A 15,802-nucleotide genomic window follows, 5' to 3' on the forward strand; every position below is an offset into this window, starting at 1 on the left:
GTACAAACTTTAGGAGGGACATTTGGATCACACACGTACACACACTGAAAAGTACAGCATTAACTCTAATTATAATAATTATCTGTTCTTCAAGAACAAAAGATAACCTTTAGGAAAGAGCACGTACTTGATTATTTTAGCTAATCTCTCCATTTTCTTTTAGCAAAAATGACACATTAAAAGGGTCCTACAGACTCATTAGCAGACATTGTGTATTTTGATGCCTTTTAATACTGTACACCTGCGCACCCTGCAATTCAGTTAATGTCACTGATATTTAAAATATGAATCACATGATAAATGATCACAAAATAATTGTTATTAGGCCTACTCACTGGTCCTGGGTCCCCACTCTGTCCTGGTTCACCCTGCGTACACAACCACATGGTTAATTATAACTGCAAATGATTACAACAGTGCAAATGAAGAGAATGATTAGCCGTCATATTGCAGATATACTGAATCAGGAAGTAGTCGAACCTTAGATCCAGGGCTTCCTGGTAGACCATCCAGGCCACCTCTTCCTGTACTAGGTCCCAACTAGAAGAGAATGAAAATTGAGCTACATTAAATAAGTAATTAAACGACATGCCATCTGAAAAACGGACAAAACGTATGCATTTATTTATTTAAGACTTTATATTGACTCACCAATGAATTCCCCGGAGGACCTGGTTTACCTTCAGGACCCTAAATGACAAAAAAGAAAAATGTAACCTATATCACTCTGTTTTTTCTAATGCATACATAGGATTTAAAAAACCTCACTTACAGGTGGTCCAGGACGTCCTATCTCCCCCTGGAGTCCTGGGAGTCCCGGCTCACCAGGTTCACCCTTTCAAGACACCACCAAACACACACATTTGCCTGAACGTTTCTAGATTGTAAATTTGTATACATTTCTAGATGTCTTACTTTACCTTAATGGCCCTGGTGAGTATGGTGTTGTCTGATGTGGTAAACTAGGGGAAAATAATTATGAGAATCTGAAGATACTGACAATTTGTATTAACAAAGATAACCATAAAATGGCCAAACAAATGAATTACAAAAATAGTGACTGCCACAAGAGCAATATCATCTTGACAGTTTTTGACATGTGTAACAAACTAATTTTAAATCAACCAAGCGAAAACGACATGATCACATTAATATTTATTTATGTTAAATAGCTTGATTATAATACACAGTAAGGACAGTAAAACCCACTTGAGTAATTCCCGGTGGTCCCGGCAGCCCCTGCAGAGAATACAATATTAATATGGTGACTCCTGCTTATTAATTTATCATCGGAGAGCCCCAGCATGACAAAAAAAAACTAAGATCATGTTAAGCAAGCACAGAGCATGACCCGTCAATAAATTATTGAATTCCTCTTTAAAAAAGTATACAAAATAACGTTATTCAGTGCTTTTTAATAGCACATACCTGGTCCCCTTTCGCTCCTTTGTTTCCCTCTGGACCCTGAAAAATATGGACATTCATTACCAAACAGTATTGACTATTCTGTGCTAATATGGTTCATAATTCAGTGGCACTCTGAAAGTGCTTCAGAAGAGCATTTGATCAATGATTGTCTATAAAATGTAAAATAAAAGGAATCTGCTTACCGGTAACCCTAATTTCCCAGGCTCGCCTTTTCCCCCAGGGTCACCGGGTCGTCCTGGAAGACCGAGAGGGCCCTGATGTTGGAGATGAGGAGAAGTGTGAGTGGTATAGACTTAATGCTTTGAGCAACAAAAGCAACTAGTATTATATATACAGTTTATACAGAGAGACAAAGGTAAAGATTTAAAGGGGGAGGGTGAAATTATTACAAACAGGCCAATAAAGAATATCTGATTGGGAAAATGTGATTTTAGGTTTAGAAGAGAGACAATACCTTGACACCTCTCTCTCCGGGTTCTCCTGGTGAACCAGACTCTCCCTGTAACAAATAAAGTAAAACAACCTGAAATCACTTACACTGTAAAGACACAAACAGCTTAATAAATATACAAAAAGGCTAATGTGTGATTTAGGGGACATGAAATATCATTAGCTCAGTGTAAAAACAATATAAGTCAGTGAAAATCTCAAATATAATAGAAAATATAATTGTGTGTGAAGGTGTGGGTCTCTCTGTGCTGCTTGTTGTTGAGTCTCACCCTTGATCCCACCTCCCCTTTCGGTCCTGGCACACCCTGGAATTTAATTAAATATGGATGACAAAACATGAATTGAAAAGCAAACAATGGATATTTTATAACCCTTCAAAATCTCTAATATCCTTAATGCAATGATGCAAAGCACACAGACACACGTGCTCACAAACACACACTTGCATACTTCTCGTATCAGTCAATTTGGGCTCTCGATTTACTTACATCTTTACCTCTTAGTCCTGGAGAACCAGGGTTGCCTGGGAAACCCACCTCTCCTTTCTCTCCTTTGGACCCATCATTGCCCTGGACACAACCAAAAGCAAGTGTTCATGTGCATGATCTTTTATGCCTTCTCTTTGCCAAAGATTCACAATCACCTTTGTAGTCTGACATAATTTCACATGTATTAAAATCAAGAGCATATAATAAACTTACTTTTGCCCCTGGTTTCCCTGATAATCCAACATTACCCTGGGCATTAAAAAAAGAAGTGAGACAGAACAGAACATTTTTAAGATTTCAAGATTTCCACAAAAATATTCACTGTTTTTATTAATAATGAAGAAATAATAGTATAATTCTTGTGCAACAAATCAGCTTATTAGAATGATTTGCATGACACTGGCGGAATGATGCAGAAAATTCAGCTTTTACCATGAGAGCAATAAATTACATTTTAAAATACATTAAAATACAAAATAGTTATTTTAAATTGCAATAATATTTCACAATAGTACAGTTATTATTGTATTTTTTACCAAACAAATGCAGCCTTGGTGAGCATAAAAGACTTCTTAAAAAAATCTTATTGAAAATCTTATTGATAGATATATATATATATATATATATATATATATATATATATATATATATATATATATATATATATATATATATATATATATATATATATATATAAAATAGAAACTGGGGTCTATTTAATATATTCCTAATAAATATCTGAGAGGTTAAAACGTTATTGTTAAATCAAATCTGAAGTAATAAAATGTGGGTGTGGACATTTTTTTTTCCTTCAGTTTTCTGCATTGTGTCCTGTGGTTGGAAGCAAACACTTGCTATTCTAGTCTCATAAACACTCACTCTTTCGCCACTCTCTCCCTTGGGACCAGACTGACCGGGGATTCCAAATCCAGGATTGCCCTTTAAAAACCCGGAAGACAACAAATCAGTACATTCCGATTGCAGCTAATCAATAGGTGCAATTAATTTTACTTTTACATCCAACAACAAACACACACCTACCTTTTCACCTTTATCACCCTGATCTCCTTTTATTCCTTGTGGTCCTGGTGGCCCAACTTGTCCGACATCTCCCTTAATATCCAGTTCAGGGAAAAAAATCTTAAAACCTCTACTGATGACCATTTCAAACAATATGTAACCAAACAACATACATCACAGACTGGCCAATATGGCAGTCGTCCTCAAGCTCAATTTGGTTTAATTAGGGTTATCACCTAAAAGCCTTTAATTAAATGCACCAATTACAGATTTTACCCCTGGGGTGTTTTGGGGCTTGCATCAAAGCTTTGTAGTTTATAAAACTGTTGTTTTTGCATTGCGTATTCATTGACAAGCAGACCTGAGGGAGATATTGGTTTCAAATCGATGCTCACGGCACTAATTAACTGTGTTAAAGTTGTCCAAGCGCTGCAGAGAATGTGGGATGGTGGGGGACTATGTGCATATATTCTGGGAATGCCCTAAAATACAAATGTATTGGGAGAGGGTTAGAAGGGAAATTAATAAAGTTTTAGAAAGAGATATTCCAATGCCCCCAGAATTTGTTCTACTTGAGGGGTTCCCCTCAGATCTGTTTAGTAATGTATTGTATGTATCCACTTATTTGTATTGCATATATTGTTAATGGCAGCTAGGAAGATAATCACTGTGAACTGGATGAAGGTGCACGAACCCACTATGACAGAATGGACACATAGACTGAAACATATATATATATATATATATATATATATATATATATATATGACTGCAGACTTGCAGTTAAAATCTGACATTTTTCGACAGAAGTAGTTACTAACTGAAAAATATTTGCTTAAAGGAAATAGAGTTAATATAGATTAATTATTGAACTACGCAGATAATGTACTGGTATATGATATATTCTTTGAAGTACTGTCACAGGCTATTTTCTTTAACTTTGGGTGTTTTTATTTTATTTTATTTTTTTATTTACTTTGAATGATTAATATTCTATGTATATGCAATGTAACAGTGTTCTGTTTATAAGAAAAGTTTAATAAAAACACAGTAAAAAAGATACAAATAAAATATTGTCTAAGAGCTGGATACACTTCTTGTTTTCATCAATGATGAAGGAAACCCAAAGGGAAATAAATCACAGACTTGAGTCAAGAGCTCTGGGTAAACGTAACACTCAAAGATGCCCAGGCTTGGTGCAGACAATTAATCACATTTATATAGAGATACACATTTATATATATAGATAGATATTTTGAAAAAAAAAATTGTTTATCTTACCCTGGCACCCTTTTTCCCTGGAGGACCAAGTATCTGTGAAGTGTTAGGGGAAATATTAGCAATAGTGTATTTTTATGTCATTGCAAGTAGCTTTCAGGTAAAACAGCTTAAACATGCAATTTAGTCTCTGACTAGGCTTAAGCCTTGTCTGTGAAACCAGGCATCATTTTTACCCCTTTAGCTGGGTCCCCGGGAGCACCACGCTGCCCCTGTGAAGCAAGCATAGAAATATAAACCACACAGTTTAATTGTACACTTCTATAAGTGCTTATGTTAGATTTACATGCATTCATTTACTACAGACATTTCATGTGGGATCAAATAAGTTTTGAAACACTGAAAGTCACATGGCTGACTACATTGCTGTATATTTGATTATATTGTAGGGCATAGTTAAACTTGCTATTTAGAAGGGGGAGTCCACATAGTTAGTGCATAGGCAGTGTAATTTATTATATGTATTAGATTTGGTTAAATGAAGAAAATAGTTTAGAGTCACCTCATCACCCTTTCGTCCAGCAGCTCCAGGGAAGCCCTAAAGTTTAAAAAGAGAAAGTTAGCTTTCCCTCTAATCATTGCAAGAATTATGAAATTAGTATTCAGCAAATATGAATGACCTCAGGTGCCTTGAGGGGTGCTTTGAGAGTATTGGTTTTCTGAGAGCATCTTTAGAGCTGCGGTAGAGCTCCAAACCAAGCGTTTTATCATGCCGTAGTGTTTCTGAGAGAACCGAGCGATAATGAGAAGTTGAATCGCTTCCTTGATCTTCTCTCTGAAGGCTTGGTAATAATGACTGCATAAGTTTAACTGGAAAGTACCTCAAAGTCTGAATTGCCAGAGATGGACAGACAGCGGCAAGGTTGCATGTCAAGGATATAATAATAATAGTAGTTCTTAATTCTTCGCACATGAAATTCTCTCATTATTAGGTGGTGTAAACTCCATCCAGGTGTTTCTTTTTTTTTCTAATCAGGTCGATCATTTGAATCTGGACCTTTGATGTGTATTTTGGAGTCCATCACTGGCCAGGGAGCAAAGAGGAGGCAGTTTTCCTCTTTCTTAATTGACTCCTTTAATTTCCCCAGAGATCTACAGCTCATTCTAGCCCTTAATAGAACTTCGACAGCACCATACAAGTTTGAAGTTTGAAGAGTGAAGAGTGAACAAACGTATAAGGATTTGACTTTTTAAAAAAAAGTGCAGGGCAGTGATTTAAATCAATTAACTGGTTCATCTCACATCTGACCTTTTCCAGCAGTTGCCATTTATATTTTTCAGGGATTTTAACAGGTAAAAGTTACAAACTTACTGCAATTCCTGGAGGCCCAATCGACCCGATTTCCCCCCGTTCACCCTGTCAAATAAACGCAGTTGTTGATTACACTGAAGGATTTAAAAATTTGTAGTTGAGAACATTTGTCAGGTGTCAAATAATACCTCCACCATGCAAAGATTAGTCTTAAATCAGATGGTTATTATTGCAAAATATACATGAGAGGGTGGTCAGGTCTTATGACCAGCTGACTATATTCATCTATTCATCTCAAATCAATATGTCAATCCATTTGATATATGAGAGAAAAGCGCCAGATTGATACAACAAATTGTAAACTATACTAGAGTAGTATATCTCTAAGTTTGTAAAAAGTCAAAAATAGGGATAAAAAAAAGTGATTGTTCACCCAAATAAGTAAAAAACATAGACATACAAATTCATATTAAACCCTGTGGCTCATGGCGACACATTGATGTCTTAAGAAACCAACGATAAGTTTCTGCGAGAAACCGAAAAGCATTTATTTAATTTTTTTAACCTCAAATCAGACAAATCTCATCTAGTATTCCCAATGCCATTACTTCCGCTGGAAAAAATCAAATTAACGGCATCATCACAGATATGTGTACATAGATGCCTCATTCGACCGATCCACGCAAGCACTAATGAGGATTTCTGGATTTCTTATATATATACCGATCGTTTCATTTTTTTAAGACATCAATGTATTGTCACAAGCAGCTGTGTTTAATATGAATTCGTATGTCTATTTGTTTTTTACTCTCATAGTGACTCTCATAGAAAACTCCCCATTGACATGCATTATACGGCAACAGTTGACTTAAAAATCTTCATTTGTTTTCTACTGAAGAAACAAACACACCTACATCTTGGATGTCCTGGGGGTAAGCAGATAAACATAACATTTTCATTTTTGTGTGAAATATCCCTTTAAGCATCATAATACAAAACTATTTGACCAAAGAATGCTAGAATTGACAGATCAAAATCAATAATTCCTTTCTTTTAATGAACAAGATACGTTCTCAGGATGATGTTTAAAGTATTTGATTTAAAGTTCATTCCATTGTACATTTTTGAACATGTTGAAGTAGGATGTATTATGGATCAGGTTATTAAATACAGAGCAGCAGCAGCACTAGACAAAAGCACTAACTTGATGTGATTTATTTATTTTTAATTGTAGAGGATGAGCAAATTGCTTATGTGTCTGAGAAAAAATCCTACCTTGTCTCCTTGATCTCCTTTAAGTCCTTTTTTCCCCTAAAAACAGACAAAAACATAACAGTGATTAAACAAGGTTGCATTTAAGGCTGACATCTGTTAAAATGTTCATGCTGATTCGCTGTGGAAGACACATATAATTTAACAGCATGAATTGACAGATGAAACACTTTGTTGGTGAAATGATTGTGTATAGTCTGACAAACCCGAGGGCCTCCGATTCCCTGGACTCCTTGGATTCCTACTTCGCCCTTTGGATGAATATGGAAACTACAAATTACACATTGCAAGAGACAATCATATGTCACTCTGCTCCATTGATTTTACGTGCTTACCTTTGGGCCTTGTAGTCCTGTATTACCCTGAAAAAAATATTACCGTTAACTTAACAATCACCCTTAAGATTGGTTGACAGAAGAACATACATAAGTTGCTGAAATACTAATATGAGTGTGGTTTGTGTATCCCAGAAGTATGTACCTTCTCTCCGGCTGGCCCAGGTGGACCTTGAACACCTTGAATTCCGATACCTTCCTCTCCCTTTATGATTAACACAAAGGAAATTCAATCAAATAACCAGCTGCACTAATCTTAGCTTTGTGCAAAGAGGAAGAGCATTTTTTTTACAGTGCTCTGAACAATGAGACTTCCGAAACGATTGAAGGAATAGCAGGAAGATTTAATTTATGCATTTGAACTATCCTGTGCAAGCTGTAGGAAGTCAATGCTTAGAAATCGCTTTAACATCACTGCTGAAAGTACAAAATGGCACGTGAAGCTGTTTTAGATATTTGTATCCCTCATTCTCACCCACCTTCTCCCCTTTCTGACCAGGAAGTCCTGGAAGGCCATCCACACCTACTGGCCCTGGTAAACCCGCTAGACCCTTAGACAAACACATCCACAAGATCCTACATTAACTTGTTTCATCATTTCAATATAACATTAAATGGCTTACTTATAAGCCTAGTTATGCATATTAATATGGGATAATACACACTATATAATAATACACACTGTAGCTTCGAGAGAGTAACTAATAATGGACTAACATTATTCCCATGCTCCCCTTTTTCTCCTTTGGGACCTGGTTTTCCACGTGGACCCTAGTGAGTGTGAGAAACATTATAAATCACACATTGTATTTTGAATGTATATCTTAAAGTAAAATGTTGCGTGTGCAGTAGATGACTTACTTTAGGACCAGATTCTCCGGTCTCGCCCTAAGAAGGAGTAAAATTGTAACTTAAGGCTTTGGATTGTAACTTAAGATGATTATAGAGACTATAATATTATTATATATTGTAAAGGTAATCTTTATTTTGATGGTCCAATTTAGACATTCGGTAACACTTTATTTTAAGGTTCAGTTATTAACTATTAACTAGTTGCTTATTAGCATGCATTTTACTAGGATATTGGCTGTTTATTAATACTCATAAAGCACATATTAATGCCTTATTCTGCATGACCTTATTCTACATCCCTTAATCCTACCCAATACCTAAACTTAAATGTTACAAAAACTACCTTACTAACTATTAATAAGCAGTAAATTAGGAGTTTATTAAGGCAAAAGTTGTAGTTAATAGTGAATATGTGTTCCCCATTACTAAAGTGTTACCAGACATTCTGCTAACTATAATTAACTTTGCAACTACATGTCAACTAATTCCCATTAGAGTATTAGCAGACTCTTAGTAGACTATTAGGTTAGGGTTAGGGGAAGTAGAATACATTGACATGTAGTTGCAAAGTTACTTATAGTCAGTAGAATGTCTATTGGGTGAGAATAAAAAAAAGTGTTTGCAGATATTAAGCAGACTTTGCAAAGTTAATTAGTAGAATGTCTAAAGTGGACTATCGAAATAAAGTGTTAGCGGTTATAAAAAGACTATTTCATGTGTGCATCCTGAGAAAATGTCATACTTACCTTAACAGAGAGTCCAGGAGACCCCAGAGGCCCAGGCAGACCAGGGAGTCCCGGAGGTCCTGATACCCCTGGGACCCCAGGGGCACCTGGGGGGCCCTTTTGATCAAGAGGGAAAAAAGAAGATTGAAAGAAAAATAATATTTCGTATTATGCAAACTAGTTTAAAACAGCTGTTTAGTATGATACCATCACTTACAGAGGATCCTGGTTCTCCTTTACGTCCTGGAATAACCTCCATGCCTCCCATCACATAGCCTGGCTCACCCTACACGAAAGGTTGATATAGGTCAACCTGATTAAATTAAAATAAAATAAAACCATACAACATATGAAATACATGCCAATGAATAAACTTACTCTCTCTCCTCTCTGCCCTTTAGGTCCAGTATTACCAGGAGGGCCCTGAGATTGTGGAAAAAGAGTGACAAGGAGAGATGGACAGAAAGTTTTCAGTCACAGTTGCACAGAGAATCATCGACTTGTCTAAAACGTGACATTTTTTATAAAAAAGGGAGAAACTTTAAAAAAAAGTAGGGGCAAAAACTCTATATTGACTAGCCATAATTATATTTCTCATTACTCCCTCTGTGAGTCACTCTAACATAATTGCACCTTTCCCAATTCTCCTACTAAGATATACTAAGATATAGGACATTGCGCACATGCTTTAAAAGAGTGAACTACAGAATATACAGATACCACCACCTACACTGTTTTTATATAGTGAGATTTAATGAGACACTTACCATGTCACCAGGAATTCCAGATGATCCCTGAATCAGATTAAGAGATTGTTTAGGCACACATTTTACACATTTAATCAACAAAATCTTGAATTTGAATTGATCCTTTACCCTTTGTCCAGGAGGACCAGGGGGTCCAGTTCTTCCTGGTCGTCCTGGTAACCCTGGGATGCCATCCGTTCCGGGAAGACCCTGATGAATGGGTGCGGAGCGAGAATAATAGAGACAAAAAAACAATACAAAACATACACAAATACAGAAACTGTTTGATGCTGCTCAAATATAACATCAGTACATCTTCAGTGCACATATTACTTTGAAATCAAAAATAGAGCAATATAAAATCCACGCTTTCACATTGATACATATCAAAAAAATAAATAAGGAAACATCTACAACAATGCTGATCTTGTTAGCAAGACCTGTCACATTTCATTTGTTATTCAAAAACGAGTCGCTTTGATATGACAAGCGCTTTCATGTGTCGCCTTCTCAAAGAGATAACAGGAAGGAGAAAAAAAGCTAAGTATGAATAGCACCCCGCATAGAGACAGATCTGTGATATCATTAATTAGATTTAATCCTTTAATCTACTAAAACAACAGCTGAGTCACAAAAACAATCCCATCATTAACAGAACGCCTCAGTTTAAGTAATAAATGCTCCAGTAACGAACAGAAACATGAATGTGTAATTACGGAGAGGACGGGGGTGTTTTATTTGTGTTTATTTAAGTTTGTGTTGTGGGACGGCATAAGAGCTTCAGATGCTGTACTCACCCGTTCACCCTTCTCCCCTTTGACCTTTAGAGAGAATGAGTCATAATGCCCAGGGCCTTGCTGGAGTCGCTGTGTAAACAAAGTTTATAAAATTTTTATATTTTAACTGCAAGAAAGACACTCAATTTTTAAAGAAAATGTGTGTGCAAAACCAGTGTTGTTACTGTTAACTAAAACAAAGACTATTCTTATTCATTAAAAGAGCTGAAATAAAACAAAATATTAATATTAGATCAAAAAATAAGTTCAAAATCTACAATTATAAGCCTAAAGGGCTGTTCACGCCAAGAAAGATAACTATAAAGATAACAATATTAGCGTCTACACCAGCGGACGATACCGCTCTGTTTATCTCTCGCTTTAAATGCTAGAGCTCGTTACAGCAGGATGGATTCTGATTGGCTATAAGTGTTTTTATCATTCATCAACTGGATACAAATGTTCTGAAAATCCTTTAAATGATGTTGTTTCTCTGTTGTTCTTCTTTTAGAACTATGGGCCCTATCATACAACCGGCGCAATGTAACGCCAGGAGCGACGCAAGTGTTTTTTACTAGTTTCAGCCCGATGCAGTTATGATTTTCATGTTGTTTAAATAGCAAATGCACGTACACCCATCTGTTTGCCCATGGGCATGCTGTTCTGAAAACGAGGTGTTCTCAGGCACATTGTTGGCGCGGTGCTATTTTAAGGCAACTGAAAAAGACTGCACCATTGACTAACTGAAACCTGGTCTAAAGTCAATAGCGCAGTGTTTTTTGTGTTATTTAAAGGGCATGAGTAATATAAACTATTGACAGGTGCACGACGCACGTACGCTCTGCTTATTACACACACAGGAATGCCCGGCAGCACACAAACCTTTTTAAATATTAAAAATAAAAGTATTCCTCTGGAGAAGGGTTCAGTGTGAATAGCGAATCCACCATGGTATAAGCGCAACTGGCTTTTAAAGGGAATGGGAGATCAACTCTGATTGGTTTATTGTACATTACACCCAAATCACACCCACGACACTAGGTACAACCCTTTTGGACCATGCGCTTGACGCAAGATTTTTTTTTCCATCGTTAAACTAGCAAAAGTGGATTCGGACACCTGCGCCATGCACTTCAGACCATGCGCTCAGATAGTTAAAATAGGGCCAAAAAATCTTTATCATTTTCTTTATAGTCATTGCCCTTGGTGTGAACAGGCTTTAAGTAAAAAGGGCCTTCTGTCTCTTTGATACTTTGGTCCCATTACTAAGTTGCCTCCTTCAATGTTAAGCCAATTTATCAAATGTCATGCAAATATCACAAGTCTAAGAAAACTTGTCACTGCTAAGAAAGTTATAGCACACCACTACTCAATAAGCTAAATAAGTTAAATACTATACAGTATATAGTATATAGTTATCATTCTTGGTTTGATTTAGAGTTAAGGTTTTGTTTAAACCTCAATTTTTCAGTATGAGCAATAAAAATGTTACCTTAGCAAAGGCGTCTAACAAAGTGAGATTGTCTGTCAGAGTACAAACTGAATTATAAAGTGAGTTATTGAGATAAAAAAAAAAAAGGCTGCAACTGTCAAACATACCAGGCCGCCATGACCAAATCCGTCACCCTGCAGTGGAGAAATAAGAAATGATCATGTCACATCATATCAGTTATAATTCTACACTTTAAAAAAAATACTGAGTTAAAAACAACCCAATTTGGGGTGAAAATGGACTTGTCCATTTTCAATCCAACATGGGTTGTTTTTAACGCAGCATTTTTTAGAGTGTATTATCAAATCGTAAACAGTAACATGATAGCCGCATACCTTCTCTCCTTTCTGACCCTGTGAACAACAACAAACTGGGAATGAGGTTTCATATAAGACATGGTGTGAAAGCTGTAATGAAGATAGAGGAAGCGTTTACCTTGCAGGTCAGAGGACAGCTTGGCCCTTCAGGTTTAGCGAGAGCTTCTGGGTCATCTGTAGGTGTGTCCAGTTGAGCAGACTAGGACATAGACACATAAAAATTGTGTCTTGTACGGTATGTATTGTGAAATTATTACCCATAAGTCCAATCCGATCTGCACAACCCACCTCATCGCGTTGTTTGAACTCAGATAGTAAGGCCTCGCTACAGATGCTGTTGATAAACTCTCTCTCGATGGACGGAAGATCGTCAAAATCTCCGGCGAAGAAGATGTTCTTGTAAGTGGTGGGGGAGGCGATTGTCCTCAACTCTTCAATATCTGCGTGAGCGATGCCGATGGCCAAAACACTGACACCTAAAACACAAGTATACCAAAAACTGAAGTTTATCATTCATTTGGTCTTATATTAAAGTGTCATAAAAAGTATGACACAGATAAAGTCGTAAATAACCATTCAAATGTTTAGAATCGGATAAATACTTCAGTAAGGACATTACAGATTACATCAAAAGTGACAATACAAATATATACAAAAATACAACTATCTACTTCAAATAAATGCTCTTTTGACCTTTCTATTCATAAATAATTAACAATGAGAATTGTTCAACAATAAGAATAACACAAAAATAATTCTTGAACACCAAATTAGCATATTAAAAGGATTTCGGAACGATCATGTGACACTGAAGATTATTTTAAATAGTAATAATAATATATCACAATATTACAGTATTTTTGATCAAATAAATGCATCATTGGTCAGCGAAGGAGAATTCTTTCAAAAACATCAAAAAAAATAACTGACCAGAGAATTTTGAACGCTAGTGTATTTTTAGTCATATATCAATGTTTGGCTATTCCTGTATTGCAGTTTAATTACTCACCCAGAGCATGTGCTATTCTGGACGGTGGCTCTACATCATCCTGAGCTCTTCCATCTGTCAGCAGAACTAAAACATGGGGGACTTCCTGTCTCATACCCAAAGACTCCTGGAACATCTCCCTAAGGGCATAGCTGATCCCACGACCTACACACATATTAACAATCATCACATTTTAGATCAGATTGCACCCTAATATGTGTAGTCAATGATTCCTCTTTTAAATGTGTAAATAAACCTGTTTTTGTGTTGCCCCCTCCATAGCGGACTTCTCGGAGTGCTCTTAAAACAGAGCTACGGTCTTTATGAGTGTTAAAGTTGAACTCTATCCTGGGCTGATCACTGTAGTGAACAACTGCTATCTAAGGCAAGTTAATGAGATGGGTTAATTCAGTCTACACATAAAGCATTAGATGTTTGAGCAGAGAGCATATGATTGAGACTAGTGATTCTTTGCACGACTAAGACAGACTGATACCGAATTACGTTCTTAATGTAATATAGTGCATTAGCATGTCCTACCTGTGTTCCTTTAGGTCCTATAGAGGGGAAGTAGGTGACTGTTCTGAATAGGAAATCCTTCAGTTTGGCAAAGTTATTAGTACCAATGCTCCACGATTCATCAACCAGAAACACGATATCTGCTTTCATCCTGCCACACACTAACAAAAAGATGCAAACAATTCATTCACACATTCACATAGTGCAGGTTTACACTGTTTACAATGGGTAGACAGTAGTTTACAGTAGTAAAATGTCTACTTTTCGAGATTCATTTGAAAAGGATTGTTCACCAAAAAAAAAATTCAGTCATAATTTCCTCACTCTCATGTTCCAAAACCTCTATAACTTTCGTTCTCCTGTGTGTTTTGTACAATGAAAGCCAATGTCCAAAACAGTTTGGTTACCAACATTCCAAGATACCAACATTAAAGGTGTCTGAACTGGCTTTTTAAAAATGTTATACTGTTGTCTGAGGTCAACTAATGATGTTTGTGTGGTTTTTACATTCAAAAACAAATTATTTGATTTCAAATTATATACTCTTCATCACGGCACCTGTTAGTGGGTGGGATATATTAGACAGCAAGTGAACATTTTGTCCTCAAAGTTGATGTGTAAGAAGCAGGGAAAATAGGCAAGAGTAAGGATTTGAGTGAGTTTGACAAGGGCCAGATTGTGATGGCTAGATGACTGGGTCAGAACATCTCAAAAACTGCAGCTCTTGTGTGGTGTTGCAGGTCTGCAGTGGTCAGTATCTATCAAAAGTGCTCTAAGGAAGGAAAAGTGGTAAACCGGCCACAGGGTCATGGGCGGCCAAGCATGTGGGGAGTGAATGCTAGCCTGTAAGGTCCGATCAAACAGACAAGCTCAGATACTGTAGCTGAAATTGCTCAAGAAGTTAATGCTGGTTCTGATAGAAAGGTGTCACAAAAATACACATTGTATCACAGTTTGTTGTGTATGGGGCTGCATAGCCACAGACCAATCAGGGTACGCGTTTTGACCCCTGACCACCGCCAAAAGTGCCAACAGTGGGCATGAGAGCATCAGAACTGGACCATGGAGTGATGGAAGAAGTGGCCTGATCTGATGAATCACGTTTTCTTATACATCACGTGGACGGCTGGGTGCGTGGGGAACACAGGGCACCAGGATGCACTATGGGAAGAAGGCAAGCCGGCGGAGGCAGTGTGATGCTTTGGGCAATGTTCTGCTGGAAAAATTTGGGCACTGCCATCCATGTGGATGTTACTTTGGCACGTACCACTTACCTAAGAATCGTTGCAGACCATGTACCCCCTTTCATGGAAACAGTATTCTCTTGTAGCTGTGGCCTCTTTCAGCAGGATAATGCACCCTGCCACAAAGCAAAAATGGTTCCGGGATGGTTTGAGGAGCACAACAATGAGTTTGAGGAGTTGCCTTGGCCTCCAAATTCCCCAGATCTCAATCCAATCGAGCATCTGTGGGATGTGCTGAACAAACATGTCCGATCCATGGAGGTCCCACCTCACAACTTACGGGACTTAAATAATCTGTTGCTAACATACCACAGCACACCTTCAGGGCTCTAGTGGAGTCTATGCCTTGACAGGTCAGGGCTGTTTTGGCAGCAAAAGGTAATTAATGGGAAATTGTACTTAGAAGCTTCACATAATGGGAAAACAATGATTAATAATCTTAATGTTTAAATTTAAGATACAAAGGGGACATTTACAAGTCTAAAAAGAATAGAAGCAACAAAAAGCCAGTTTTATTCTAAGGATCACTGAGAGGGCGGGAAAAGGTCATGAAAATATTTTTGCATAAAACATTTTATCTCAGGGGGAAAAAAAATAAAATGATAAGAACAATGTATGAC

The 15,802-nt window shown here is 37.0% G+C and overlaps 1 protein-coding gene across 1 annotated transcript in view; it reads right to left on the bottom strand.

Annotated features, from left to right (window-relative positions):
* Positions 1-15,802, bottom strand: part of col7a1l (collagen type VII alpha 1-like) — a 65,402-nt gene that overhangs the window by 27,011 nt on the left and 22,589 nt on the right. The window contains exons 21-58 of the mRNA XM_067428554.1: positions 13,960-14,099; positions 13,676-13,799; positions 13,441-13,584; positions 12,720-12,907; positions 12,550-12,630; positions 12,450-12,467; positions 12,222-12,248; positions 10,644-10,712; positions 9,976-10,056; positions 9,868-9,894; positions 9,479-9,523; positions 9,318-9,386; positions 9,122-9,217; positions 8,385-8,411; positions 8,241-8,294; positions 8,003-8,074; positions 7,669-7,728; positions 7,524-7,550; positions 7,395-7,439; positions 7,192-7,227; positions 5,977-6,021; positions 5,167-5,202; positions 4,841-4,876; positions 4,668-4,700; positions 3,408-3,479; positions 3,246-3,305; positions 2,580-2,615; positions 2,367-2,447; positions 2,148-2,183; positions 1,883-1,927; positions 1,611-1,682; positions 1,429-1,464; positions 1,210-1,239; positions 921-962; positions 773-835; positions 652-690; positions 481-540; positions 336-368 (exon numbers count right to left, since the gene is read on the bottom strand). Coding sequence (XP_067284655.1) covers positions 336-368; positions 481-540; positions 652-690; positions 773-835; positions 921-962; positions 1,210-1,239; positions 1,429-1,464; positions 1,611-1,682; positions 1,883-1,927; positions 2,148-2,183; positions 2,367-2,447; positions 2,580-2,615; positions 3,246-3,305; positions 3,408-3,479; positions 4,668-4,700; positions 4,841-4,876; positions 5,167-5,202; positions 5,977-6,021; positions 7,192-7,227; positions 7,395-7,439; positions 7,524-7,550; positions 7,669-7,728; positions 8,003-8,074; positions 8,241-8,294; positions 8,385-8,411; positions 9,122-9,217; positions 9,318-9,386; positions 9,479-9,523; positions 9,868-9,894; positions 9,976-10,056; positions 10,644-10,712; positions 12,222-12,248; positions 12,450-12,467; positions 12,550-12,630; positions 12,720-12,907; positions 13,441-13,584; positions 13,676-13,799; positions 13,960-14,099 — 2,285 coding nt within the window. The remainder of the gene's footprint in view (positions 1-335; positions 369-480; positions 541-651; positions 691-772; positions 836-920; positions 963-1,209; positions 1,240-1,428; positions 1,465-1,610; positions 1,683-1,882; positions 1,928-2,147; positions 2,184-2,366; positions 2,448-2,579; positions 2,616-3,245; positions 3,306-3,407; positions 3,480-4,667; positions 4,701-4,840; positions 4,877-5,166; positions 5,203-5,976; positions 6,022-7,191; positions 7,228-7,394; positions 7,440-7,523; positions 7,551-7,668; positions 7,729-8,002; positions 8,075-8,240; positions 8,295-8,384; positions 8,412-9,121; positions 9,218-9,317; positions 9,387-9,478; positions 9,524-9,867; positions 9,895-9,975; positions 10,057-10,643; positions 10,713-12,221; positions 12,249-12,449; positions 12,468-12,549; positions 12,631-12,719; positions 12,908-13,440; positions 13,585-13,675; positions 13,800-13,959; positions 14,100-15,802) is intronic.

The sequence above is a fragment of the Pseudorasbora parva genome, chromosome 20 (genome assembly GCF_024679245.1).
Source record: "Pseudorasbora parva isolate DD20220531a chromosome 20, ASM2467924v1, whole genome shotgun sequence".
Lineage (NCBI taxonomy): Eukaryota > Metazoa > Chordata > Actinopteri > Cypriniformes > Gobionidae > Pseudorasbora > Pseudorasbora parva.